The 27,578-nt window shown below is 45.8% G+C and overlaps 1 protein-coding gene across 1 annotated transcript; it reads right to left on the bottom strand.

Annotated features, from left to right (window-relative positions):
* Nucleotides 1–16,019: 16,019 nt before the first annotated feature.
* On the bottom strand, nucleotides 16,020–18,068 carry LOC121546614 (arg8-vasotocin receptor-like). Its single transcript, XM_041857850.1, has 2 exons — nucleotides 17,159–18,068; nucleotides 16,020–16,324 (listed from the first exon to the last, which is right to left on the bottom strand). The coding sequence occupies exons 1-2, from the start codon at nucleotides 18,039–18,041 to the stop codon at nucleotides 16,020–16,022; spliced, it is 1,188 nt and encodes a 395-aa protein (XP_041713784.1). The 5' UTR covers nucleotides 18,042–18,068.
* Nucleotides 18,069–27,578: the final 9,510 nt, after the last annotated feature.

Here is a 27,578-nt window from a genome sequence, read left to right on the forward strand (position 1 = left end):
GTGGACACAGGCAAAAAGGTTGAAGTATCTCTACAGGCAGAAAACGAGCTACATAAAAACATCAGATATCAGAATACAATTAACGACAAAGGATATTCAACATGGCAAGGAAGGTAAATAAAATGAGTGATCTTTAAAACAGTAAAAAAGCCTTTAACTATGGCATTCCGATTGTGGAGCACAAAAATTGAATGCCTGGCTGTGTCACAATCGACACACGAAGAAAGGACACGGAAGGCCATTTCTACAGCGCACGACAGCTGGGTTGGTACCTCACTGTTGATATCTGGGTGATGAGCCTCTCCTGCCAGCCAGTTGTCAATGAAATATGGCTTCGCCTCCTTCCACCTTTTTGAAGACATTTTCTGTCTGGTAGCCCAGTCTGATGAGGCAGTTGAGCGGAGGTGGTGAGGCCTCACCGTGGACATCGGAACTGTCCAAGAGCTCCTGGTGTTCTTGGAGTAGGGTATCTGTCCAAGAAATAGCCGAAAGATTAAGAAAGCGTTTCAAAATGACAGATTTAAGTATTGTGCACTTGAATCATCACACAACTAATTAAAAGCAAACACAAAATAAACATCCATCTATGCATCCACCACATAGCTGATATTCAAACAAATTAAAGAACGTGTTATGCACTACAAATTAAGTCAATTGTAACTACAAACGTATTGATCTTAAGTTATTTCAAGAAGTAGGCATTACAAAGAACTGTATTTGAAAGTACAAGTGTGAGGTAGCATTATTACATCATCAGTAAAATAAAAACAGCAGGCCTAGATGCATGGCATATAGCACAGCACAGGGGGAAAACTGCTCTTAAAGTGACTGGTGATAAGTGAAGTACTTATCCAATTCCACGTTTATTACATATACTGAATGATCATGAGTTGTTCCTGACTGCTGAGGATCTCACAAATCAGTGTGAATGAGCACCCTAACCAACAATTATAATCTAAGACAGTAAAAAGTTATACAGTATATACCAACTGTCTTGGGAATATTGGTCCAGTCGGTGCAAGGATCTGTAAAGAATTGTCAGAATTGAACCATACACTGAGTGTAAAAAAACATTAGGAACACTTTCCTAATATTGAGTTGCTCCCCTTTTGGCCTCAGAACAGCCTCAATTCATCGGGGCATGGACTCTACAAGGTGTCAAGCGTTCCACAGGGATGCTGGCCCATGTTGACTCTAATGGAACCCACAGTTGTGTCAAGTTGGCTGGATATCTTTTGGGTGGTGGACCATTCTTGATACACACGGGAAACTGTTGATTGTGAAAAACCCAGCAGCGTTGCAGTTCTTGACACTCAGACCGGTGCGACAACCTCTTAGCTTAGTTATTAGAGTCAGCAGGCTACTGATTTGATCGACACGGGATCTGGATGTGCAGCGCGGGAAAACATGTCCCCATGTCTTTGTTTGGCGCCATTACCGTTCTGTTTAAAGCCAAACTAGGTGTTGCGCCTGATTTGAAAATGGGGTCCGAAAGAATTTGCGCTTGGGTCATAAAATCGGGGTTACTTCAGTAACCTCCGGTAGCCGCTAGATGTGGTTGTAATAAAGAGTGGTTTCTGTTTTCTTCCTTGGGCTGGCTGAGGTCTCAGAGCATTTCGTATTATTCTGTACGTAAATCCGAGACACTCCATTTAGCATGATATGTTACGTTTCATATGGTATGTATTCATATATGGATGTCCATCACCCATTTCTTATGATATGTTACGAATTACAATTCGTATTATATGTCACAAATTTGCAAAACGTATGATATGTTACAAATTCTAGCTAGATGGCTAACATTAACTAGCTGGCTAACGTTAGCTAGGCTAGGGGTAAGGGTTAAGTTTAGGAGTTGGGGTAGGGTTAGCAAAAGGTTTAAGGTTAGGGGAATGAAATTAAAAGTGTCATGATCAGATGTAGATGCCACATTACATAACCACTCTGATGGATTGTTGACATGTTTTGTACAGATTGTGTTATACCCCTGAAAGGGGGAAATATAGAAAATCAATCATACAGAGATGTAGCTTCGGCTTCAAGTCACTTGTAATGAGTCTTTCATATAAAATCATCAACCATTTACATAGGTACAAAATATAATGTTTCACAAATGCACAAAATATATTCTCTCAAATTACATAGCTGTTACAATTGTTCAATAACACAGTATTGTCTCATTTATACATTACAATGGCTCAATGAATCCTTTATTATCCCTCTTTAAATTGACACTATGAAATGCAATGCGCCACTATAGGAATCCCTAGGTACAGTGGGGGAAAAAAGTATTTAGTCAGCCACCAATTGTGCAAGTTCTCCCACTTAAAAAGATGAGAGAGGCCTGTAATTTTCATCATAGGTACACGTCAACTATGACAGACAAATTCAGAGAAAAAAAATCAAGAAAATCACATTGTAGGATTTTTTATGAATTTATTTGCAAATTATGGTGGAAAATAAGTATTTGGTCACCTACAAACAAGCAAGATTTCTGGCTCTCACAGACCTGTAACTTCTTCTTTAAGAGGCTCCTCTGTCCTCCACTCGTTACCTGTATTAAGGGCACCTGTTTGAACTTGTTATCAGTATAAAAGACACCTGTCCACAACCTCAAACAGTCACACTCCAAACTCCACTATGGCCAAGACCAAAGAGCTGTCAAAGGACACCAGAAACAAAATTGTAGACCTGCACCAGGCTGGGAAGACTGAATCTGCAATAGGTAAGCAGCTTGGTTTGAAGAAATCAACTGTGGGAGCAATTATTAGGAAATGGAAGACATACAAGACCACTGATAATCTCCCTCGATCTGGGGCTCCACGCAATATCTCACCCCGTGGGGTCAAAATGATCACAAGAACGGTGAGCAAAAATCCAAGAACCACACGGGGGGACCTAGTGAATGACCTGCAGAGAGCTGGGACCAAAGTAACAAAGCCTACCATCAGTAACACACTACGCCACCAGGGACTCAAATCCTGCAGTGCCAGGTGTGTCCCCCTGCTTAAGCCAGTACATGTCCAGGCCCGTCTGAAGTTTGCTAGAGTGCATTTGGATGATCCAGAAGAGGATTGGGAGAATGTCATATGGTCAGATGAAACCAAAATATAACTTTTTGGTAAAAACTCAACTCGTCGTGTTTGGAGGACAAAGAATGCTGAGTTGCATCCAAAGAACACCATACCTAATGTGAAGCATGGGGGGTGGAAACATCATGCTTTGGGGCTGTTTTTTCTGCAAAGGGACCAGGGACGACTGATCCGTGTAAAGGAAAGAAGGAATGGGGCCATGTATCGTGAGATTTTGAGTGAAAACCTCCTTCCATCAGCAAGGGCATTGAAGATTAAACGTTGCTGGGTCTTTCAGCATGACAATGATCCCAAACACACCGCCCGGGCAACGAAGGAGTGGCTTCGTAAGAAGCATTTCAAGGTCCTGGAGTGGCCTAGCCAGTCTCCAGATCTCAACCCCATAGAAAATCTTTGGAGGGAGTTGAACGTCCGTGTTGCCCAGCGACAGCCCCTAAACATCACTGCTCTAGAGGAGATCTGCATGGAGGAATGGGCCAAAATACCAGCAACAGTGTGTGAAAACCTTGTGAAGACTTACATAAAACGTTTGACCTGTGTCATTGCCAACAAAGGGTATATAACAAAGTATTGAGAAACTTTTGTTATTGACCAAATACTTATTTTCCACCATAATTTGCAAATAAATTCATAAAAAATCCTACAATGTGATTTTAGTTGACGTGTACCTATGATGAAAATTACAGGCCTCTCTCATCTTTTTAAGTGGGAGAACTTGCACAATTGGTGGCTGACTAAATACTTTTTTCCCCCACTGTATAACCAATCAAACTCAGATTAGACATCAATAAAGCACACAGATCGTATAATCAGCATTTAGATAAATGAACATCATATTACTTACTGGTACTGTATTAATATTTTCTTATTATTAAGGCACTTTTAATTATATCACAGTTGCACGTTTGTACACACATACACGCACGTACATCCCTTATCAGAGGGAACTAAGAACAATCCCCCTCCACACAAAAAACACGCGCACACACACAATACAGGAGTCATGAGCCCCAGCATCAAAAGGTTTACCCTGAAAAAATAATATATTATGATAAAACATATCTTCTTGTGTTTTTGCAGATTTATGCAGCTGCTGTTGATGTAGGACCTGTCTGTTTTTTTATGCCTGCACAGAAGTCTGCCAACACTGCAATTCACATCCTATGAATCCCTCTCCCTCATAGCGTTCATTTCAGACACTTTCTTTTCTCTTATGTAAGTGCAGAGAAGTATTACTGTGGAAACATTAAACTTTTCATAATTGAAGAATGTGGGTAAAGCTCATTCAGACACATCAAACACCTTCTGGAGGTAGTTTAAAGATCATATTTCAAAAGGGAAGGATGCAGTATAGCAGGGATCAAAATTACTACCAGTTGGGGGACCCTGCAGTACAGTATGTGCTGGTAAATAACATTGCTGTAGGTGTTCTCACGTTACATGGAGCAGAGACAGGCATGCTAGTATCTGACTGAAAGTTATCCCACTGACTTCACCTGCCCTGGGAAATAAGACAACAGTCCCTCCCAGGGTGACAGGTTCTCTTCTTACTCTAGAAATGTTGCATTGTTAACTCTAAGTATGTTCTGTTATGAGCAATGAGCATCCTATCGAATCCTGTACCCAGTTAGTACATGTTATATAGCGGTAGTTGACCTTGTTCTGGTCAGTCTGCAGAGACACAACTCATACCTATGTGACCCCTTTGGGGTGTTGGTGGCAGTGTTCATTCTTAGGACATGGTTTGGAGATGGCCTGTATCCTTCCAGGACCCTCTGAGTTGAAGTTAATTAGTGAACAGGTGACAGGTAACCCCTATGATGATGCCTCATTGGCAGCCTCATCTGATGGTGATTGACACCCACACAGGAAGCAATCAGTCTGATCCGTCACTAGTCTGATCAGTGGACATCTCTCCCTTGTACGCTTGTAATAATGTGTACAGGTGTTGTTGATAATTAGTTTTCCAGCAGCTCTCAATATTCAGATGATATGCATATCCTTGGATAAACAGATTGTTGTTGATAATCCGATGTTCTATGAGATTATATGTCTGTCAGAATAGGTTTCTTAGTTATTGTTGAAGATGATAATGTGTTTGGTGTCAACTTTATATAATCAGATGTACTATATGTAATATGATAGGTACTGTTTGTTCTCAGGAGAGGATGAAGAGCTTCTGTGGGACTGGGCAGCCAAAGGCAGCACTGTTTCTGATTAGCCCTCCTCTTCTTTGCCATTCCTCCTAAAGCACTAGTCTTTTCCCAGAGATGCACAGATGAAAACCTCTCTCTCTCTCTCACACTCAGCCTTACTCACGCGCACCATTACACTGCAATACGTCTACCACATGCGAGATGCAATCTCCGCTATACTGTGCGCTCTCCTGTCAAAAGCTCAATGTTCTTATAAGGCAGAAAATACTTTACTAAATACATCATATATAAGTAATTTCTGTTATCTAAGATTTCACTAAATCTTCCTTCCTTCATATACCCTGTAAGACTACCTTTAAACTCGTATCACTAATATGTAATCTATAACCCTGTAATTACAAGTACACCCCCGTAATAACAGCTCACTAATATCACTAATCTAGATCCCTCTAAGCCGCACGTGGGTCTGTGCAACGGATCCACTGCGTCTTTGTCTGTGTTAAAGATCTTCATGCATAACTCTGGCTCCTGTTATTATAGGAGGCTGATGTGATATTAACAGGGTTAGTAAGTTAGATAAGGTGTACCTGGGGTATGCTGTAAGTGCCCTGGTGTCAGCCAGTGCTTGTGTCATAGATCTAGAGTTTGTATTAGTGCATGTTGCCTATATAGTGTGATGGTGGTCATGTTTAAGTTCAGAGATAGCAGGGGAAGGATATTTGATATGTAAGTGATGATGATCACTATTGGAGTTTGTGTTTATAGGGAGTGTTGTGGTTGTGTCATTGCTGTAAAGTAGGTCAGTGTACCCTTCTTCTCTACCCAACTCAACTGTTTCACATCAGTCCCTGAGAGACACCCTGTCACGCCCTGACTTATGGGACTCTAGTATGTTGAGTCAGGGTGTGGAATTCCATGTTGTTATTTCTATGATTACGTTCTAGGTGTTGTAGTTCTATGTTTTGCCGGGTGTGATTACCAATCAGAGACAGCTGTCGCTCGTTGTCTCTGATTGGGGATCATACATAGGCAGCCTATTGGCAATCACTGTCACACTCTGGTTCTAGGACTGTGTGTTAGAGCCAGGGTGTATCTCATTTGGTGGTGTTGGGGTTGGGTGAGTTTCATTTTGTTTGTGTTTAGTGGTGATTGGTCAATGACTCCCAATCGGAGGTAACGAGTGTCAGCTGTCGGCTCGTTATCTCTGATTGGGAGCCATATATATACTGTTGTGTTTCACTGTTTGTTTGTGGGTTTTTGTTCTATGTTCAGTCTATGTACTGAGGACGTTACGGATCGTGTTTTGTTTTGTCGTTATTTCAACATTAAAGTCATGTTCACTCCCAACGCTGCGCTTTGGTCGTATTTCATAGGCGATCTTGACAATCACTAGTTGTGGGATCTTGTTCCGTGTTAGAGGCTTGTATTGTGTTTAGCCTTAGGACTTCACGTTTCGTTGGTTTGTTGTTTTGTTCGCGTGTTTAGCGGTGAAATAAACATGTATGCCTTTCACGCTGCGCCTTGGTCTGACCCGTCCTTAAACGAACGTGACACACCCGAGGCTCCCTGCAGTTCCCTAAGACCAAAGAACAGACCCCCTCCTCCCTTTGGTGCCTACAGTCCCCACATCCTGATTAAAAAAAGTACATTTACATTATAGTCATTTAGCAGACGCTCTTATCCAGAGCGACTTACATGAGCAAATAGGGTAAAGTGCCTTGGTCAAGGGCACATCAATAGATATTTCACCTAGTCGGCTCGGTGACTCTTTACCAGCTACCTTTCGGTTACTGGCCCAAAGCTCTTAACCGCTAGGCTACTGATAATTATAATATTAATTTGGTGGGTGCTTATATTTGTCCTATTTCACACATGAACAAATGTGTATTATATGGCGCCTCCCGAGTGGCGCAGTGGTCTAAGGCACTGCATCGCAGTGCTTGAGGCGTCACTATAGACCCGGGTTTGGCCGGCTGGGATTTCCTTGTCCCATCGTACTCTAGCGACTCCTTGTGGCGGGCCGGGCACCTGCAAGCTGACTTCGGTCGCCAGCTGGACGGTGTTTCATCCGACACATTGGTGCGGCTCGCTTCCGGGTTAAGCGAGCAGTGTGTCAAGAAGCAGTGCGGCAGGGTCGTGTTTCAATGGACGCATGGCTCTCGACCTTCGCCTCTTCCGAGTCCATAGGGGAGTTGCAGCGATGGGACAAGACTGTAACTACCAATTGAATATCACGAAATTGGGGAGAAAAAGGGGTTAAAGTAAAAAAATGGAAAAAAAGTGTATTATATTCATGTGTGAATTGGAAATGTGTTTTTGGATATCCCAACTCCCCCTTAGACACCCTCTGAGAGTGGGGTCACGGCCAGGGTCTGCCATTATCTACAGCAACCCTGGAGCAAATAGGGTTATGTGTCTTGCTCAAGGGCACACCAGCAGAATTTCTCACCTTGTCGGCTCGGGAATTCAAAAAGCAACCTAGCGGTTACTGGCTCAATGCTCTAACCACTAGGCTACCTTTCATCCTGGGTCGTGTGTGTGTGTGTGTAGTCAGCCTGGTTCTGTAACATGGCTGTGTATGGTTTGTATCTTCTCTTAATGTCACACAAGCATACACACACACTCTCTCTCTCCCTCTCTGTTAAATATGTACTTGATATGTAAACTAAGTCCAATAATATAAACATCGGTTATGAAAGGAAACTCTCTGTGTATGTACGTGTTTAGAATAACTGGTATAACTCTAGGTTTAGGTGTGGAGCTCGTGACATATGAAAACATACAGTCCCATGCCGGATCGCATTTTATATCCCATATCTTTACAGCATAATGTCCTACAATCTAACACAATATGTACAGGTGAAAGAGGTCACATTGAGATGGCACCATAAAATACTCAAAGGACAAATGAAATAGGGATATTTGTTTTGGTATACACTGTGCATTTCATAAATGTTTACAACAACATCAAACGTCGATGCATGGCTTTTATCTAAATGTATTTAGAATGGAATGTATTTCAAATGGAATGGAAACCAGGGGCCAGTCTCCCGCCTTGACACTCCCCACAGAATACTCAACAACGAACTGACTTATCATCTCTCACAGACTGAAAACCCCTAAGGGATGATGGAGAGTCAATGAAGGAAACAACACCATACTTCACAAAGATGGAGTGAAGGGCTTGATGGGGAGAGGGGGAGAGAGCTGTCCACTGGGGTAGAGTGATGAAGGGAGTGGTGTGTGCCAATACATTGTTTTCTTATTAAAACTTTTATAAACATTTCATAACCATTTACTGGGACAATGTACTGTAAACCTAAACATAACCAAACAATCATCAAGTCACAGTCAACCTGTCATATAAAAAGTGCAATTACCATATATTAGGCATATTAGTTAACACATGCACAGAACTGATAATCAAATTACTTCCAGTAAGATATTTTTTTGCGTGATTGTTCGATTGTGGTGTCACGGATTCTGCCGAGGCTGCTCCTCCTTGCTCGGGCAGGCTTCGGCGTTCGTCGTCCCCGGAGTACTAGCTGCTGCCGATTGATGTTTCGGTGTTTGTCTAGTTTAGTCTGTATTGTTTACACCTGTTCCCCATTATGTTTGATTGTATGCCCTATATTTACCCCTGTCTCTCATTTGGATTTTGTGTGTGATTGTTTCTTTGTGACGTGTGTCGTTGGTGAGCGGGTTAGATCCTCCCTGTGTGGAGGTATTCTGTTTCGTGTTCTTTGCATTCTGAGTAAGTACGTTTCCGAGAGTTCTGTGTCCTGCGCCTGACTTCTTCCACCGCATTTCACTGACATTCAAGACAGAATCACACACCACGACATGGAGTCAGCAGGAGCGGCAGTGCCAACGGGATCACTGGAGGAGCGCGTTTTACAACAGGCGGCTATGCTCCAGGATCTTGGTACCGCCATGGAAGGGGTGATGAACACCTTGAGGCGATGGGAAAGAGGAGGTTTGCCCACACCTCCTCCAACGATACCACCACCATCAGCCATACCCATCGTTTCACATCTGGAGTCCAGTGGGATTCGGCTCTCGCTCCCGAGGGCTTATGATGGCACCGCAGCCGGGTGTCAGGGTTTCCTGCTCCAAGTGGAACTCTACCTGGCAACCATCCACCCGGTGCCCTCGGGATACGAGAGCGTGTCCGCCCTCATCTCCTGTCTGTCTGGCAAGGCACTGGAGTGGGCCAACGCCGAGTGGGGGGGAATAGACGCCGCTACAGTAAACTATGCGGAGTTCACCCGCAGCTTCAGGGCGGTGTTCGATCATCCCCCAGAGGGGAAGGCGGCGGGTGAGTGTCTGTTCCACCTCAGACAGGGGAAGAGGAGCGCGCAGGAGTTCGCACTGGACTTCCGGACTCTGGCTGCCAATGCGGGATGGAATGAGAGGGCCCTCATCGACCACTACAGGTGCAGCTTAAGGGAGGACGTTCGTCGAGAGTTGGCCTGCAGGGACACCAACCTAAGCTTCGATCAGCTGGTGGACATGTCGATTCGCCTAGATACCCTGTTGGCTACCCGCGGACGTCCGGAGCTGGGGCCGTCCATTCCATCCCCCAGCACTTCCGAGCCGAGCCCTATGGAGCTCGGGGGTGCTGGTGCTAGGGAGACTAGGAGGGAGACCAGGAGAGAGGCCGTCCCCTGCACCAACTGTGGCCGCAGAGGACACACTGCGGTTCGGTGCTGGGGAGGGTCTCCTAGGAATCGAGGCAGTAGGCAACGCACTGATGAGTCATTCCAGGTGAGTAAGCACCCAACTCACCCAGAGCTCTCTGTTGTACATATGTGTATTAAAGTTGTGTTTCCAGAGGTTCCTTCTCGCTCCCAGCATAAGGCGCTAGTAGATTCAGGCGCAGCTGGGAATTTTATCGATCGCCATTTCACATATAAGTTAGGGACCCCTATTGTACCAGTCGATGTGCCCTTCCCCATCCATGCCCTAGATAGCCATCCTTTGGGGTCGGGATTGATTAGGGAGGTCACAGCGCCACTTAAGATGAAGACGCAGAAGGGCCATGAGGAGATTATACAGTTGTATTTGATTGACTCTCCTGCGTTTCCTGTGGTGTTGGGGCTTCCCTGGTTAACATCTCATGACCCCAACATTTCATGGCAACAGAGGGCTCTCAAGGGATGGTCTGATCAGTGTGTGGGGCAGTGTGTAGGTGTTTCCGTAGGGGCAACGACGGTGGAAAGTCCGAACCAAATGCCCACAATGCACATTCCTCCTGAGTATGCCGATTTGGCACTCGCCTTCTGTAAGAAGAAGGCGACTCAATTACCACCTCATCGACAGGGGGATTGTGCGATAGACCTCCAGGTTGGCGCTGCGCTCCCTCGTAGTCATGTGTATCCTCTGTCTCAGGAGGAGACGGCAGCTATGGAGACATACGTCACCGAATCCTTGAGACAGGGATACATACGGCCGTCCACTTCCCCTGCGTCCTCGAGTTTCTTTTTTGTGAAGAAGAAGGATGGGGGTTTACGCCCGTGTTTTGATTACCGTGGTCTCAATCAGATTACAATTAAATACAGCTATCCTCTCCCTCTGATTGCTAGTATGACGGAGTCATTACACGGGGTGCGATTCTTCACAAAATTGGATCTCAGGAGCGCTTACAACCTGGTGCGCATTAGGGAGGGAGATGAGTGGAAGACAGCATTCAGTACCACCTCGGGTCACTATGAGTACCTCGTCATGCCATACGGTTTAATGAATGCTCCTTCAGTCTTCCAATCATTTGTGGACGAGATTTTCCGGGATTTGCATGGACAGGGGGTAGTGGTGTATATTGATGACATTCTAATATACTTCGCTACACGAACCGAGCATGTGTCCCTGGTACGTCGGGTGCTGGGTAGACTGTTGGAGCATGACCTGTATGTGAAGGCGGAGAAATGTCTGTTTTTCCAGGAGTCCATCTCCTTCCTGGGACATCGGTTGTCCGCGTCAGGGGTGGAGATGGAGATTGACCGCGTTTCAGCCGTGCGTAATTGGCAGACTCCCACTACGGTTAAGGAGGTGCAGCGTTTTTTGGGTTTTGTCAATTACTACCAGAGGTTTATCCGGGGCTTTGGACAGGTAGCAGCTCCCATCACCTCCCTGCTAAAGGGGGGCCCGGTGCGTTTGCAGTGGTCGGCTGAGACGGACCGGGCGTTTAGACATTTGAAGGACCTGTTCACCTCGGTTCCGGTGCTGGCACATCCGGATCCCTCTTTGGCGTTCCAAGTTGAGGTGGATGCGTCCGAGGCGGGGATCGGTGCTATACTGTCTCAGCGCTCGGGCACGCTTCCAAAACTCCGCCCCTGTGCTTTCTATTCTAAGAAGCTCAGTCCGGCGGAACGCAATTATGACGTGGGGTAAGGGAGCTGCTAGCGGTGGTTTAAGCCCTGAAGGTGTGGAGACATTGGCTTGAGGGGGCTAAACACCCTTTTCTCATTCTGACTGACCATCGTAACCTGGAGTACATCCGGGCAGCGAGGAGACTGAACCCTCGTCAGGCTAGGTGGGCCATGTTTCTTGCCCGGTTTGTATTTAAACTCACTTATATCCCAGGGTCACAGAACGTTAAGGCAGACGCCCTGTCCCGACGATATGACACAGAGGAGAGGTCCATTGAGCCCACTCCCATACTTCCGGAGTCTTGTCTAGTGGCACCGGTGGTGTGGGAGGTCGACGCGGAAATCGAGCGGGCGTTACGTACCGACCCTACTCCCCCAGAGTGTCCAGAGGGGCGGAGGTACGTGACGCTCGAGGTACGTGATCGACTGATATATTGGGCTCACACGTCACCCTCCTCTGGTCATCCTGGTATTGGTCGGACGGTGCACTGCCTTAGCGGGAAGTACTGGTGGCCCACCTTAGCTAGGGACGTGAGGGTTTACGTTTCTTCCTGCTCGGTGTGCGCCCAGTGTAAGGCGCCTAGACACCTGCCCAGAGGGAAGTTACAACCTCTACCCGTTCCACAACGGCCGTGGTCTCACCTGTCGGTGGATTTTGTCACGGACCTTCCCCCCTCCCAGGGGAATACCACGATCTTGGTCGTTGTGGATCGGTTTTCTAAGGCCTGCCATCTCATTCCTATGCCAGGTCTTCCTACAGCCCTACAAATGGCCAACGCCCTGTTTACTCACGTTTTCCGGCACTACGGGGTGCCTGAGGATATAGTGTCTGATCGGGGTCCCCAGTTCACCTCTAGAGTTTGGAGGGCGTTTATGGAACATTTGGGGGTCTCGATTAGCCTTACCTCGGGTTTTCACCCTGAGAGTAATGGGCAGGTGGAGAGAGTAAACCAGGATGTGGGTAGGTTTCTGAGGTCCTATTGCCAGGACCGGCAGGAGGAGTGGTCGGGGTATATCCCCTGGGCAGAGATAGCCCAAAACTCACTCCGCCACTCCTCCACTAATCTTACGCCTTTTCAGTGTGTGTTGGGTTATCAGCCGGTTCTGGCACCCTGGCATCAGAGCCAGATCGAAGCTCCTGCGGTGGATGAGTGGTTTCGGCGCTCGGAGGAGACATGGAACACTGCGCATGTCCATCTGCAGCGGGCCATCAGACGGCAAAAGGCGAGCGCCAATCGCCACCGCAGTGAGGGTCCGGTTTATGCACCGGGAGATCGGGTCTGGCTCTCGACCCGAAACCTGCCCCTTCGCCTGCCCTGCCGGAAGCTGGGTCGGCGGTTTGTGGGGCCATTTAAAGTCCTGAGGAGATTGAACGAGGTATGTTATAGGTTACAACTGCCCATTAATTACCGCATTAACCCCTCGTTCCATGTGTCTCTCCTCAGGCCGGTGGTAGCTGGTCCACTCCAGGAGAATGAGATACGAGAGGCTCCTCCGCTCCCACTAGACATCGAGGGGGCTCCGGCGTACTCAGTCCGTTCCATCGTGTATTCGAGGCGTCGGATGGGGGGTCTGCAGTATCTCGTGGAGTGGGAGGGGTACGGTCCGGAGGAACGGTGCTGGGTCCCTAGGAGGGACATCCTAGATCCCTCCCTGTTGAGGGATTTCCACCGGAGTCATCCGACTCGCCCTGCTCCGCGTCCTCCTGGCCGTCCCCGAGGCCGGTCTCGGCGCACGGCTGGAGCCGCGCGTCAAGGGGGGGGGGTACTGTCACGGATTCTGCCGAGGCTGCTCCTCCTCCTTGCTCGGGCAGGCTTCGGCGTTCGTCGTCCCCGGAGTACTAGCTGCTGCCGATCGATGTTTCAGTGTTTGTCTAGTTTAGTCTGTATTGTTTACACCTGTTCCCCATTATGTTTGATTGTATGCCCTATATTTACCCCTGTCTCTCATTTGGATTTTGTGTGTGATTGTTTCTTTGTGACGTGTGTCGTTGGTGAGCGGGTTAGTTCCTCCCTGTGTGGAGGTATTCTGTTTCATGTTCTTTGCATTCTGAGTAAGTACGTTTCCGAGAGTTCTGTGTCCTGCGCCTGACTTCTTCCACCGCATTTCACTGACATTCGTGACATGTGGTCACAATATACCCCAGGTCTCCAGTTTGCACAGTCTATAGCCTATGTAATATGTATTGACTGTCTGTATAGCCTATTTGTTTCAGTTTGGTCTATGTATCTGAGAAGGAGTTATACAGTTGTTGTCTCACTATATCTGTGGTAAACCGCTGCGTAAAAGCTATCCAAATTTGGAGAGCAGTGAAGCAGCTTTTTAGGAAGCCCCTGGGGTAATGCATAAAATATATGCTGAAGCTGTGCACTATTACCAACGTATTATTGCAATTACCATATATTAGGCATATTAGGCATATGATGAGTTATTGAACAACACAAACTGACAGGCCTGACTTCTAGGTCATTTGTTAATGGCAAAGATTCTGATCGCTGCATGAGTATGGGACCATTAGAGTCTGTAAGATTATAAATATTAGCACTGTCTGGGTTTTAGATGCCTCCTGATTGAGTCAGTTCACATTTACCAAGAAGAGACAGGATAACCTAGTTATAGCCTAGTTATACCTATAGCCTACCACAATTCCACTTACGGACTGATGTGTGTTGAAACACAAGCTCCAGGAGAGATGGATGCACTGACTCTGTTCACATTGTTTCCATTTAGCCTCCCCCTAAACTTACAATAGTCGTCGTCGCTGTGGTGTGGCGCAGGAACCACATGCACAAAAAACATATATACACTACCAGTCAAAAGTTTGGACACACCTACTCATTCAAGGGTTTTTATTTATTTTTACTATTTTCTACATTGTAGAATAATAGTGAAGACATCAAAATTATGAAATAACGCATATGGAATCATGTAGTAACCAGAAACGTATTAAACAAATGAAAATGTATTTTATATTTGAGATTCTTCAAATAGCCACCCTTTGCCTTGATGACAGCTTTGCACACTCTTGGCATTCTCTCAACCAGCTTCATGAGGTAGTCACCTGGAATGCATTTCAATTAACAGGTGTGCCTTCTTAAAAGTTAATTTGTGGAATTTCTTTCCTTCTTAATGCGTTTGAGCCAATCAGTTGTGTTGTGACAAGGTAGGCGGGGTATACAGAAGATAGCCCTATTTGGTAAAAGACCAAGTCCACATTATGGCAAGAACAGCTCAAATAAGCAAAGAGAAACGACAGTCCATCATTACTTTAAGACATGAAGGTCAGTCAATACGGAAAATATCAAGAAGTGCAGTCGCAAAAACCATCAAGCGCTATGATGAAACTGGCTCTCATGAGGACTGCCACAGGAATGGAAGACCCAGAGTTACCTCTGCTGCAGAGGATAAGTTCATTAGAGTTACCAGCCTCAGAAATTGCAGCCCAAATAAATGCTTCACAGAGTTCAAGTAACAGACACATCTCAACATCAGCTGTTCAGAGGAGAATGTGTGAATCAGGTGTTCATGGTCGAATTGCTGCAAAGAAACCACTATTAAATGACACCAATAAGAAGAAGAGACCTGCTTGGGCCAAGAAACACGAGCAATGGACATTAGACCGGTGGAAATGTGTCCTTTGGTCTGGAGTCCAATTTGGAGATTTTTGGTTCCAACCGCTGTGTCTTTGTGAGAAGCAGTGCGGGTGAATGGATTATCTCTGCATGTGTATTTCCCACCATAAAGCATGGAGGAGGAGGTGTTATGATGTGGGGGTGCTTTGCTGATGACACTGTCTGTGATTTATTTAGAATTCAAGGCACACTTAACCAGCATGGCTACCACAGCATTCTGCAGCGATACGCCATCCCATTTGGTTTGGGCTTAGTGGGACTATCATTTGTTTTTCAACAGGACAATGACCCAACACACCTCCAGGCTGTGTAAGGTCTATTTTACCAAGAAGGAGAGTGATGGAGTGCTGCATCAGATGACCTGGCCTTCACAATCCCCTGGCCTCAACCCAATTGAGATGGTTTGGGATGAGTCGGATGGCACAGTGAAGGAAAAAAGTGCTAAGCAAATGTGGGAACTCCTTCAAGACTGTTGGAAAAGCATTCCAGGTGAAGCTGGTTGAGAGAATGCCAAGAGTGTGCAAAGCTGTCATCAAGGCAAAGGGTGGCTATTTGAAGAATCTCAAATAATAAATATATATATATATATAGATTTGTTTTTTTTAAATGTGGTTACTACATGATTCCATATGTGTTATTTCATAGTTTTGATGTCTTCACTATTATTGTACAATGTAGAAAACAGTAAAAAATAAAGAAAAACCCTTGAATGAGTAGGTGTGTCCAAACTTTGGACTGGTACTGTATATGGACAGTGTGAGTGCGCGGTCAAGACTCCACCGGGATTGATTGACAGTTCCTGTGGGAGTGGTGGATGCAATCTTTGCAAGAGCTTTGCTCCGAGCTCCGCTGGGGTAGGGCCGGTGGCGGTACCCGGGTCAGGAGTGTGGTGCGGCGGATGCTGCTGTTCGAGTCCTGATGGCCGAACTTCTGGAGCAGCCTCCGGCAGCACGGCAGACAGTGGACCATGTCAGAGAGGAAGTGGCCGCTGAAGATCATGTAGATCCACGGGTTACAGCAGCTATTCAGACTGGCCAGCAGAGCCGAGAGCGTGACTGCGGTGTTCTCGGAGTCTGGAGAGAGAGAAACGGGGAGGAGGGGGTGTCGGCCAGTCAGTGAAGGAGAAAACATTCAAGCTTGTTCTGTTTATCTACTAGCAGTGGCACACACTATTTATGCGTATTCTCGAGGGAGTCTCAGTAAGCCACTGGGTCTAAAGGGTCACTGACTCGCCAGCAAAATATTTAATTAGCTTTTGGAGACCGTTGGTTGTTTTCACAACTGTCTGTCACGCCTGCACAACGGTTGCATTAAATTGTTTAACAATTATGTATGCCCTTTAGGTGATTCTGTTGGTTTTCTATATTGTGCACTGTCTGATAATTCAAGCCACAGCAGAAGGAATAACATCAGCTACATTCACACGTCATCAAGGCAATTAATTATGAGTTAACACATGCACAGAACTGATAATCAAAATACTTCCAGTAAGATATTTTTGTGCGTGATTGTTCCATTGTGGTCACAATGTACCCCGGGTCTCCAGTTTGCACAGTCTATAGCCTATGTAATATGTCTTGACTGTCTGTATAGCCTATTTGTTTCAGTTTGGTCTATGTATCTGAGAAGGAGTTATACAGTTGTTGTCTCACTATATCCGTGGTAAACCGCTGCGTAAAAGCTTTCCAAATTTGGAGAGCAGTGAAGCAGCTTTTAGGGAAGCCCCTGGGGTAATGCATAAAATATGTGCTGAAGCTGTGCACTATTACCAACATATTATTGAGTAAGTAGGCCTAAGCAATAATGGAATGTTTAAAAACACTTAATGCGTCACATAATGAACGGAGACATGGCACCAGAGCGCGCTGCCACTGACTCACGGCTCAGAACCCAAATATAACACTTACCATCCCACGAGAAGCTCTCATCCCACACCGACCACATCTGCACGGTGAAAAACGGAGCCCAGCACACCACGTACGCCAGCACGATCACGAAAGTCATCTTCACTGTGCGCAGCTTGGCGCGCGAGATGGTGGTGACGCTGCTGACTGAACTCTTCCCGATCAGCCCATTCTTGGTCGCAAGTGCCATCGCGCTCGTGCCCTTCTGGGTCTTGTACTTGATGTTCCGCCAGATGGATCGGCAGATAAAGCCGTAGCACAGCATGAGCACGGCCACGGGCACGAGGAAGATGCCCACGGTGATCCAGGTGATGTAGGCGCGCACGCCCCACGGCTGGATGAAGTGACCCCAGCAGTCATACACCGCCGAGCCTGGGTGGACCTCGCTCAGGGAGAAGATAAAATACTGGGGCATGCTCAGGATAAGACTACACACCCAGGTGGCTCCGATCATCATATAGGCGCGCTGCGTGGGCTGGTGAAGGGTCTGCATCGGGTGACAGATGGCGATATAGCGGTCCAGCGTCATCATCACCATCATGTAGGTGGACGCGAACATCCCTAGCACCTGCAGGTGCTTGACGATGCGGCACAGGAAGTCAGGCCCGAAAAAGCGGAAGGTGATCTCCCAACAGAGCTGCGGCAGCACCTGGAAGAAGGCCACCACCAGGTCCGCGAGGCTCAGGTGCTTCATGAACAGGTGCATGCGCGAGGGCTTCCGTCGGCTCATGTACATGGCCAGCAGCACGCTCAGGTTCCCCACCACAGCCACGACGAAGGTCACGCTAAGCACCGTGATCTCGATCTTGGCGACCTCCTCGTTCCGGCCAAACGGGTCGCTGGAGTTCCCAAGAGCACCGGTGGAGTTCCCAGGGGCCTCCATCATCCCCGGCTTGCTCGTAGGGTCGAAGCCTATGTTCAAATTGTCATCCATGAGGTTGAGTGAGCTCTCTGAAGGGAAGAGTGCGTCTCCGGAGAAGTGCATGGCTGCCCTGATCCAATCCGCGCGCACTATCACCCGCTGCCACCTGGCTGCATTGAGAATGTGTGAGTTTGTTTTAAATTCAAGTCATTTCTTAGAGTCTATGGTCTATATAAACCTGCTCATTGAGCACAGACAGACAGATGTGTTGGCTTGGCAAAGATGTGGAGCACTTCATGGTGTGAAACTGTGTCTGTGCGCAGTCGCCCCCAACCCTTTTTAAATCCTCTTATACAGCTGAGACCGCCCCCCACATCGCCCACCGCCGCTAAACAGCCTTGGACACAAAAACAACAACAGAGAGAAACAGCATGTATGAAAAACATTATAGTTTGAATGGGTGGAATTTCTCAGAAAGACTCGTTACCACTCCCAAGTAATAGGGAACACACTGATGTTTTCCCATGTAAATGCCTCCATATTCTGTACTGCAAACCCAAATAACTAATGGTGCAATCAGTGCGTAAATATTCACAATGCGCGCTACTGGTCCATATTCCATATCCATTTACTTATCATGCCTCATCCTTTTTGAAAAGGTAACAAGAAAAGTTCAACTTCTAAGGTGACACATTTTTGTCTTTGAGATGATCTTGATGATGAAGATGTACTGATGTCATGCAATGTTGATTATTATATTACTGTGAAGCCAGAGGGACTTTCCCACATTGTGTGGACAATAAAAGGTTTTCTATTATATTACATTCTGACATATGACATCACTCTCTCTCTCTCCCCCCCCCCTCCCCCCTCCCCCCCTTCTCGGTCTCGCTCTCAGTCTCCCTCTCTGTCTCTCTGTATGTATGTATGCTGTATGCAAAGCCTGTTTTAGCATTTTCTCCTGCATGGTGAACTCTATGGACTGTATGGAGATTCTGGAATACCACACTACTACTCTCATCTCCCCTGGGACCCTGGGTAATGTGTGAGAAACCCGCGCACTAGGTGTCCACAACACAATGCAGGAATACCTTGTGCGTCACACATGTGTGAGTAGGCTACTCTATAGGTGTAGATACATTCGCTAGCTACAGTAACATCGTTGGCTCTGATGTTCTCGGATCTAAATGTTTCTGACCCCACTCAGACCTGACCCCCCCACCCCAGGGGCCCAATTTTTACTTATTGTGATCTATTCCTGGAGATGACACAATGTGTGTGTGTGTGTGCGTGTGTGTGTGTTGGTGTGACTCCCGAGTGGCGCAGTGGTCTAAGGCACTGCATCGCGACCGGGAGACCCATGGGCGGCGCACAATTGGTCCAGCGTCGTCCAAGGTAGGGGAGGGTTTGGCCGGCAGGGATGTGGGTTCGTTTCCCACGGGGGGCCAGTATGAAAAAAAAAAAAAAAAGTATGCATTCACTAACTGTAAGTCGCTCTGGATAAGAGCGTCTGCTAAATGACTAAAATGTAAAAATGTAAGTGTATGTGTTTGTGGGGGTGTGCAAATGTGGAGGGAAGCAGGTGTGAATTTGTGGGAGGTGGTGTTTCTGTAGGATTGATGATGAGGTAGATGTTCTCTGATGATAACCTGTATCTCCAGTATTGCTCAGATTTCATCACTGTGACCCAGCGATAGAGATTAGTTAGAAATTAGTTACAGCTGTAATAGAGTGCTTAGAAATGTGTAAAAACGGGCTAGCTCAGGTTCAGACCTCTTCAACTTATTTGTTCTATTCCAGTAATCACACCTGATTCAACTGATCTACTAATCATCAAGTCCATGATTAGTTGAATCGGGGGTGTGAGAATACCGGAATAGATCCAGTAATTGTGAAGCTTGGAAAGACTATTCTAGTAATATATATATTTTTTAATCATTTCGTGAACTAACACTCGCACTTGACTTTTTCCCCCCTTACTAGCTCTGACTTTGCTGATGCCTACTTTATTGATGAAAATGTACTTACTAGGACAGTGATATGTGGTTGTCCCACCTAGCTATCTTAAAGTGGCAATCAGGAGTTGAAACAATAACAAAGCATTTTCCCCACCACTGTTTCTGTAAAAAGCGGGGGGGTATGGGGCTGGAGAAATATAACCAATCTCAAATTCAAAGACAGAGCTATGGATGCAAGGACTGACCATACATGATATCAAACATATAGTTTTAACCATGTTTGTAGGCCAAATAGTGTGTGTTTACATTTACTTTGTTTACAAACATTGGAGTAAAACAAGTGTATATTTTGGATTCTGATGTGGTACGACAGTTTCTTCATTTTTAAGTACAAAAATGGATGTAGCATTTGCTGATTGCCTCATTAAGATGAATGCACTAACTGTAAGTCTGCTAAATGACTCAAATGTAAATGTAATTCATACACTATTTTGTGGAGCAATAGAAGAGCATTGTTTCCACATTACAGTAGAGACACACAGGGCAGGGAGATTGTGTCATCTTATCTCCTCTCAAATATTGAAAGGCCTATCTTTCTACCTGCCCACCCATGGCACTGCCTCCCTCTGACTTCTGAAAACGATCCCTGGTCAGTTCGTCCACCTCTCTTGTCCTTTAATGTAAGATACAACGTGTGTGGGTTGTGTGAAACACTCCTCTCCTCGCTGAGCTCTCCTGATCTGAATTACAACATTGTCCCTGTAACCTTACAAGGCCCTTACAACTATTTTAATGTTCAATCTATATGCAGAGAGTGAAAACCAGCAGAGAAGGATGCGAAGCGGCTCTCACGGAAGAACGTGTTTCTCATGTCAAAGAGTCGGAACCGGATGGGGGAAGAACGGATTGCAGATGGTGAGTTACGTAACGTGTTGTTAGATTACAAGCTATGGAGAGTAATAGGAATGTCAGAGTATATGGATTTATGAAGCCGGCCAGTCACTAGGCATGTCAGACTTTCACTGCAGACACTGATACACCATTCAACTCCATGTATAATATCAAATCAAAATAAAATATAATTTTCTTGGTCGCATACACATATTTAGCAGATGTTATTGCGGGTGTAGTGAAATGCTTGTGTTCTTAGTGTAAGGGATCGGGGGTTGGCTGGGTCTAGACAGAGTCTGACACTTCCCCGATCTACAGAGAGGGGGAGTCATCAGACTCGATCTGGTTCACCTGAGTTCTGAGCACACCTGTCAGTAATTAGTGTAGGATATAAGGTGTGCTCAGAAGTTCAGTCGGTGCGAGGTATTGTTCCTTTGTGACTTGCTAAGCGTTTTGTTCAGAGAGAGAGAGAGAGAGAGAGAGAGAGAGAGAGAGAGAGAGAGAGAGAGAGAGAGAGAGAGAGAGAGAGAGAGAGAGAGAGAGAGAGAGAGAGAGAGAGAGAGAGAGAGAGAGAGAGAGAGAGAGAGAGAGAGAGAGAGAGAGAGAGAGAGAGAGAGAGAGAGAGAGAGAGTTTGTTTTGTTTACCAGTGTACCAGACCTGTGCTTCGTTGTTTGACTTACCGAATTGCTTAATCCTCTGCTTGTCTGTCCCAGTGATTACCGTTCTCTGAACCTGTGCCTGTGCCCTCGACTACGACTACGCCCGCTCCCTTGGTACCTCTGCCTGTCTCTGCCTTGCCTGGTTTTGACCACAGCTCGCCAGACCACGATTAAGCTATTCCCTTGTCTGTACTCTAATAAAGCATCGCAATTCTGCGATTGGATCTTACCACTCTGTCCGAGTATTCATTACACTTAGCTCCAATAATGCAGTAGTATCTAGCAATACACTACAATACACACAAATCTAAAAGTAAAAGAATGGAATGAAGAAATATAGAAATATTAGGACGAGCAATGTCAGAGTCCAGAGTATAAATATATATTGAACAAAAATATGATATAATATTTTACTGAGATATAGTTCATATAAGGAAATACGTCAATTTAAATAAATAAATGAGGCCCTAATCTATGGATCGTATGTGACGGTCCTGGGCTGGCGTGGTTACACATGGTCTACGGTTGTGAGGCTGGTTGGACGTACTGCCAAATTCTTTAAAACGATGTTGGAGGCAGCTTATGGTAGAAACATTTATATTAAATTATCTGGCAACAGCTCTGGTGGACATTCCTGCAGTCAGCAGGTATATTGCACGCTCCCTCAAAACTTGAGATATCTGTGGCATTGTGTTGTGTGCCAAAACTGCACATTTTAGAGTGGCCTTTTATTGTCCCCAGCACAAGGTACACCTGTGTAATGATCATGCTGTTTAATCAGTTTACTGATATGCCACACCTGTCAGGTGGATGGATTATCTTGGCAAAGGAGAAATGCTCACTAACAGGGATGTAAACAAATTTGTGCACAACATTTGAGAGAAAGAAGCTTTTTGTGTGCATAGAACATTTCTGGGAGCTTTTATTTCATCTCATGAAGCATGGGACCAACACTTTACATGTTGCGTTTATATTTTTGTTGTGTATACCCTTTGCTATGAGACCTGAAATTGAGCTCAGGTGCATCCTGTTTCCATTGATCATCCTTGAGATGTTCCTACAACTTGATCCACCAGTGGTAAATTCAATTCATTGGACATGATTTGGAAAGGCACACACATGTTTATATAAGGTCCCACAGTAGACAGTGCATGTCAGAGCAAAAACCAAGCCACGAGGTTGAAGAACTTGTCTGTAGAGCTCACAGATAGGATTGTGTCGAGGCACAGTTCTGGGGAAGGGTACCAAAAAAATTCTGCAGTATTGAAGGTCCCCAAGAACACAGTGGCCTCCATCATTCTTAAATGGAAGAAGTTTGGAACCACGAAGACTCTTCCTAGAGCTGGCCACCCGGCCAAATTGAGAAATCGGGGGAGAAGGGCCTTGGTCAGGTAGGTGAACAAGAACCCGATGGTCACTCTGACAGAGCTCCAGAGTTCCTCTGTGGAGATGGGAGAACATTCCAGAAGGACAACCATCTCGGCAGCACTCTACCATTTCTGCCGGAATCACTGGACCCTAGCGCCGGATCATTGCAACTAGCTAGCTGCAACCGAATGGCTGTTGTTGTTGGCTAATTACCATTGCCCCTTAGCAAGCACCAGTTAGCCTTGAGCTAGCCTCGAGCCAGGCCCATCTCCCAGCGATCTACCTCTCTGTCAACCGGACGGGAACTCCTAGTGTTGACACGGAGCCCCGCCGATCCAACACGACTGGTCTGCCGACGAAATCGTCTGATGTTGTTTCAACAGGCTTCCTGTTACGACGTCGACCACGAATATCCATCTGCTAGCCCCGGCCCGCTAGCACACGCAAGCCGTGCTGTAGCAGCCCCCGAACTACCTCCGAACTCTCCTATTGCTGTTCACCTTATGATAACTCAGCTATACAGCTGATGCCTGCTGGACTGTTCCTTTATACGGTACCACATCCTGTTTATGTTTAGCCTCAGCCCAAACTTTGTCGCCATTACCAGCTGTTGTCTTAGCTCTCTCAAATAACACCTGTGATTGCTTTATGCATCTCTCCCATGTCAATATGCCTTGCTTATTGCTGTTTCGGTTATTTCTTATTGTACTATTTCACTGTAGAGCCCCCAGTCCAGCTCAACCTGCCTTAGATAGCTCCTTTGTCCCACCCCCTATACACGCGGAGACCGACTCAATCGGTGCCTCCAGTGATGCTATCTCTTTCATCGTTACCCAATGCTTAGGTTTACCTCCACAGTACTCATATCCTTCCAAATCCTTGTCTGTACATAATGCCCTGAATCTATTCTACAACGCCCGGAAATCTGCTCATTTTTTTCTCTGTACCCAACGCACTAGAAGTCCAGTTCTTAAAGCCTTTAACCGTATCCTTATTCTACTCCTCCTCTGTTCCTCTGGTGATGTAGAGGTTAACCAAGGCCCTGTAGCCACCAGTATCACTCCTACTCCCCAGGCATTATCATTTGTTGACTTCTGTAACCGTAAAAGCCTTGTTTTCTTGCACGTTAACATCAGAAGCCTCCGCCAACCCTGATGTTCTAGCAGTGTCAGACAGCTGATGTTCTGAAAGAGCTGAAAAATCTGGACCCCTACAAATCAGCTGGGCTAGACAATCTGGACCCTTTCTTTCTAAAAATTAGCAGCCGAAATTGTCGCAACCCCTATTACTAACCTGTTCAACCTCTCTTTCGTAACGTCTGAGATCCCCAGAGATTGAAAAGCTGCCACGGTCATCCCCCTCTTCAAAGGGGGTGACACTCTAGATCCAAACTGTTACAGACCTATATCCATCATGCCCTGCCTTTCGAAAGTATTTGAAAGCCAAGTTAACAAACAGATCACCGACCATTTCGAATCCCACCGTACCTTCTCCGCTATGCAATCCGGTTTCCGAGCTGGTCATGGGTGCACCTCAGCCATGCTCAAGGTCCTAAACAATATTATAACCGCGATCGATAAAAGACAGTACTGCGCAGCCGTCTTCATCGACCTGGCCAAGGCTTTCGACTCTGTCAACCACTGCATTGTTATTGGCAGACTAAATAGCCTTGGTTTCTCAAATGACTGCCTCGCCTGGTTCACCAACTACTTCTCAGATAGAGTTCAATGTGTCAAATCGGAGGGCCTGTTGTCTGGACCTCTGGCAGTCTCTATGGGGGTGCCACAGGGTTCAATTCTTGGGCCGACTCTATTCTCTGTGTATATCAATGATGTCGCTCTTGCTGCTGGTGATGCTCGGATCCACCTATATGCGGAAGACACCATTTTGTATACATCTGGCCCTTCATTGGACACTGTGTTAACAAACCTCCAAACGAGATCCAACGCCATACAACACTCCTTCCGTAGCCTCCAACTGCTCTTAAACACTAGTAAAACTAAATGCATGCTCTTCAACCGAACGCTGCTTGCACCCGCCCACCCGACTAGAATCACTACTCTCTGCGGGTCTGACCTAGAGTATGTGGACAACTACAAATACCTAGGTGTCTGGTTAGACTGTAAACTCTCCTTCCAGACTCACATTAAGCATCTCCAATCAAAAGTTAGATCTAGAATCGGCTTCCTATTTCGCAAACAAAGCCTCCTTCACTCATGCTGCCAAACATGCCCTCGTAAAACTGACTATCCTACCGATCCTTGACATTGGCGATGTCATTTACAAAATAGCCTCCAACACTCTACTCAGTAAATTGGATGTAGTCTATCACAGTGCCATCCGTTTTGTCACCAAAGCCCCATATACTACCCACCATTGTGACCTGTACGCTCTTGTTGGCTGGTCCTCACTACATATTCGTCGCCAAACCCACTGGTTCCAGGTCATCTATAAATCTCTGCTAGGCAAATCCCCGCCTTATCTTAGCTCACTGGTCACCATAGCAACACCCACCCGTAGTCTGCGCTCCAGCAGGTATATCTCACTGGTCATCCCCAAAGCCAACACCTCCTTTGGCCGCCATTCCTTACAGTTCTCTGCTGCCAATGACTGGAACGAACTGCAAAAATCTCTGAAGCTGGAGACTCTTATCTCCCTCACTAACTTTAAGCATCAGTTGTCAGAGCAGCTTACCGATCACTGCACCTGTACACAGCCATTCTGAAATTAGCCCACCCAACTACCTCATCCCCATATTGTTATTTACTTTGCTAATTTGCACCCCAGTATCTCTATTTGCACATCATCTTTTGCACATCTATCATTCCAGTGTTAATACGAAATTGTAACTATTTTGCACTATGGCCTATTTATTGCCTTATCCCCATAACTTACTACATTCGCACACACTGTATATATATTTTCTGTTGTATTTTTGACTTTATGTTTTGTTTACCCCATATGTAACTCTGTGTTGTTGTTTTTGTCGCACTGCTTTGCTTTATCTTGGCCAGGTCGCAGTTGTAAATGAGAACTTGTTCTCAACTGGCTTACCTGGTTAAATAAAGGTGAAATAAAACAACTATTTAAAAAAAAACAGACGGAAGCCACTCCTCAGTAAAAGGCACATGACAGCCTGCTTGGAGTTTGCCAAAAGGCACCTTAAGGTGTCTCAGATCATGAGAAACAAGATTATCTGGTCTCATGAAACCAAGATTGTACTCTTTTGCCTGAATGCCAAGCATCACGTCTGGAGGAAACCTGGCACCATCCCTACTGTGAAGCATGGTTGTGGCAGCATCATGCTGAGGAGATGTTTTTCAGCGGCAGGGACTGGGAGATTAGTCAGGATCGAGAGAAAGCTGAATGGAACAAAGTACAGAGAGATCCTTGATGAAAACCTGCTCCAGAGCGCTCAGGAGAGAGGTCTGGGGGCGAAGGTTCACCTTCCGACAGGACAATGACCCTAAGAACAGAGCCAAGACAACGCAGGAGTGGCTTCGGAATTGCACTGGTCTGACAGACCCAGACCTCTCTGCTAAACAAACGCACACACAACCCCATACACACACCCATGTAGCGTGTATATCTTGATCTGGCCCTGCTCGATTCAACAGTCTTCCACTGGGCTGTTCTCACTCACATAAAGGCCCGGAAATGTATTTGACACTGGAGGCCACTTAGAGAGAAATACAGTGCATTCGGAACGTATTCAGACCCCTTGACTTTTTCCACATTTTGTTACGTTACAGCCTTAATCTAAAATTGATTAAATAAATCAAATCCTCATCAATCTACACACAATACCCCATAATGGCAAAGTGGAAAAAGGTTTTTAGAAATGTTTGCAAATGTATTAAAAATACAAAACTGAAATACCTTATTTACATACAGTGCATTCGGAAAGTATTCAGACCCCTTGACTTTATCCACATTTTGTTACGTTACAGCCTTATTCTAAAATGGATGACCAATCTATGCTTGATTTATTTGACCATGTCAAGGAATAAAATGATAATCTGAGAATAACAATAGGTTTCACAGCTTCACTGTGAACCCCTAATAAGTGTCCAACAAGTTATTGAAGTCTGGCTTTTCCTGAGACTCCACAAGATTTAAGAAGAATATCTGAGGCAGCGGAGAGGCCAGGTGCGTAATTGCGCAACAGAACAGTGGAGACAGACAGGCTCGAGATGTGTAGCCTAAGTTAGAAGCTTATGCATATTAGCCAATTATTCATTAGCTCAATACTGCAATGAATATATCCAGTCAGCTTACACAGCGAAATATATAATTTTTTATCAGATAACGAAATCACAGGTAGCCTACACTGTCTGCGCTACCAGTCCCCACAGTTTGAAAAGCTACCCTAATGATTACGTTTCATATGAATTTTTATAATAATCTACTTTGTCACATATGCATTATTTGACTTGAGGACCAGCAGTGGAGCGTTTTTCCTCGAATGACAATCCCCAGAGGGATATTTGAACTCACAGCCATCGTACCGTGCCGTCTTTGGGCTTACTGCCTTAGTGGATCAGGCCACCAATTAGTGATAGCAGTAAGGGTAACTTAAAGCTATTTGACAAGACCACCATTTAAAAAAAACGATGTATGAATATAAATGTACATATTGTATAATCCTCCTACATCTTTATAGCTGTGAAAGCAAACAAATGTG

The sequence above is a fragment of the Coregonus clupeaformis genome, unplaced genomic scaffold, assembly GCF_020615455.1.
Source record: "Coregonus clupeaformis isolate EN_2021a unplaced genomic scaffold, ASM2061545v1 scaf0013, whole genome shotgun sequence".
In the NCBI taxonomy this organism is placed as follows: Eukaryota; Metazoa; Chordata; class Actinopteri; order Salmoniformes; family Salmonidae; genus Coregonus; species Coregonus clupeaformis.